The sequence below is a fragment of the Austrofundulus limnaeus genome, unplaced genomic scaffold (genome assembly GCF_001266775.1).
Source record: "Austrofundulus limnaeus strain Quisiro unplaced genomic scaffold, Austrofundulus_limnaeus-1.0 Scaffold776, whole genome shotgun sequence".
NCBI classification, from domain to species: Eukaryota; Metazoa; Chordata; class Actinopteri; order Cyprinodontiformes; family Rivulidae; genus Austrofundulus; species Austrofundulus limnaeus.
In genome coordinates, this window is record NW_013953178.1 from 197,666 (window position 1) to 199,870 (window position 2,205).

Here is a 2,205-nt window from a genome sequence, read left to right on the forward strand (position 1 = left end):
GGTGTGGTTGTGTCTTACAGCTCAGGTGTGGTTGTGTCTTATAGCTCAGGTGTGGTTGTGTCTTACAGCTCAGGTGTGGTTGTGTCTTATAGCTCAGGTGTGGTTGTGTCTTACAGCTCAGGTGTGGTTGTCTTACAGCTCAGGTGTGGTTGTGTCTTACAGCTCAGGTGTGGTTGTCTTACTGCTCAGGTGTGGTTGTCTTACAGCTCAGGTGTGGTGTGGGAGTACAAACCAAAGAACCGCTGGAAGCCGTTCAATCAGAAGAACATCAACCTGCTGGAGAAAACCTACCAGAGTCAGCTGAGTGGGACGAAGGAAGGAGGCTGGGTGGTGCTGGAGAACAACATGGAGGTCAGAGGTCAACATGAACAGACTGGTTACACACACACACACACACACACACACACACACACAGCCTCACACATGTACAGACTCACAACCACACCTGATCCAGTTCTTTGAGTTCTCATGTCTGTCTGTTGTCCAGGTGAACTTGAATACAGCGGTAATGATGATGCGTCAGCCCCATTCCTGCCCAATCAGAAGGAACTTCCTGTCTGGGATCCAGGTGGAGTTCAAGCAGTCGATGCACCAGCGCAGCCTGAGAGCACAGCTGCACTGGCTGCAGGTAAACATGCACGCAAACACCTGAACAGAAACTCCGCCCACCTCAGTGACTAATAGTTTCTGGTTTTAGGTGGACAACCAGCTGCTGGGTGCCATGTTCCCCATCGTCTTCCATCCAGTTCCTCCTCCCAAGTCCATCGCTCTGGACTCAGGTGAGTGTTTACTCACCTGCCTTTCACCTGTTGATGAGCCGAGCTTTAGTGACTCTGTGCTGTGCTCCGCCTCCTCAGAACCAAAACCGTTCATYGACATTTCGGTCATCACCAGGTTCAACCAGCACACTAATGTCACACAGTTTAAGTGAGTAGCAACCACAGAACCAGCTCAGAGATGATCCCGCCTCCAGGAGCCAGGTGTGGTCCAGGTGAGTCTTTTAACTCATCTCCTTGTTCTTCAGGTACTTCATGGCTCTGGTTCAGGAGATGGCAGTGAAGATTGATCAAGATTTCCTGGAAGCCGTCCTGGCTCTGTTTACACCAGATGCTGACCCTCAAACTGACAGAATGAAGGTAGGTCCAAACAGGAAGCTGAGACTTCACCTTCAGAATAAAAGCCTCGGACAGAGCAGTGATAAATCTGTGTTTCAGACGGGGCTGATCGACAGAGATCTGCAGCGCCTGCAGGCCGAGCCCACAGACGTGTCTCAGTCCGACGCATCAGGATTCAGCTTCTTTGAATATTTCCACATCTCACCCATCAAGGTGAGCATCCAACCGTTCATCCATCTGCACATTTAACCGTTCATCCATCTGCGCATCCAACCATCCATCCATCTGTGCATCCAACCATCCATCCATCTGCGCATCCAACCATCCATCTGTGTATCCAACTGTTCATCCATCTGTGCATCCAACCGTTCATCCATCTGTGCATCCAACCGTTCATCCATCTGCGCATCCAACCATCCATCCATCTGTGCATCCAACCATCCATCCATCTGCGCATCCAACCATCCATCCATCCATCTGTGCATCCACCTGTTCATCCATCTGTGCATCCAACCGTTCATCCATCTGCGCATCCAACCATCCATCTGTGTATCCAACTGTTCATCCATCTGTGCATCCAACCGTTCATCCATCTGTGCATCCAACCGTTCATCCATCTGCGCATCCAACCATCCATCCATCTGTGCATCCAACCATCCATCCATCTGCGCATCCAACCATCCATCCATCCATCTGTGCATCCACCTGTTCATCCATCTGTGCATCCAACCATTCATCCATCTATGCATCCAACTGTTCATCCATCTGTGTATCCAACCATTCATCCATCTGTGCATCCAACCGTTCATCCATCTGCGCATCCAACCATCCATCCATCTGTGCATCCAACCATCCATCCATCCATCTGTGCATCCAACCATCCATCCATCTGTGCATCCAACCATCCATCCATCTGTGCATCCAACCATCCATCCATCTGCGCATCCAACCATCCATCCATCTGTGCGTCCAACCATTCATCCATCTGTCCATCCAACCATCCATCCATCTGTGCATCCAACCATTCATCCATCTGTGCATCCAACCATCCATCCATCCATCCATCTATCCAACCATTCATCCATCTGTC

General features: G+C 50.3%; 1 protein-coding gene across 1 annotated transcript in view; it reads left to right on the forward strand.

Annotated features, from left to right (window-relative positions):
* vps13c (vacuolar protein sorting 13 homolog C) overlaps positions 1 to 2,205 on the forward strand; it is a gene marked incomplete in the record, with an annotated part of 84,931 nt that overhangs the window by 79,731 nt on the left and 2,995 nt on the right. The window contains 6 exon segments of the mRNA XM_014028527.1: positions 207 to 351; positions 488 to 628; positions 698 to 779; positions 858 to 927; positions 1,025 to 1,136; positions 1,215 to 1,328. Of these exon segments, the coding sequence (XP_013883981.1) occupies positions 207 to 351; positions 488 to 628; positions 698 to 779; positions 858 to 927; positions 1,025 to 1,136; positions 1,215 to 1,328 (664 nt within the window).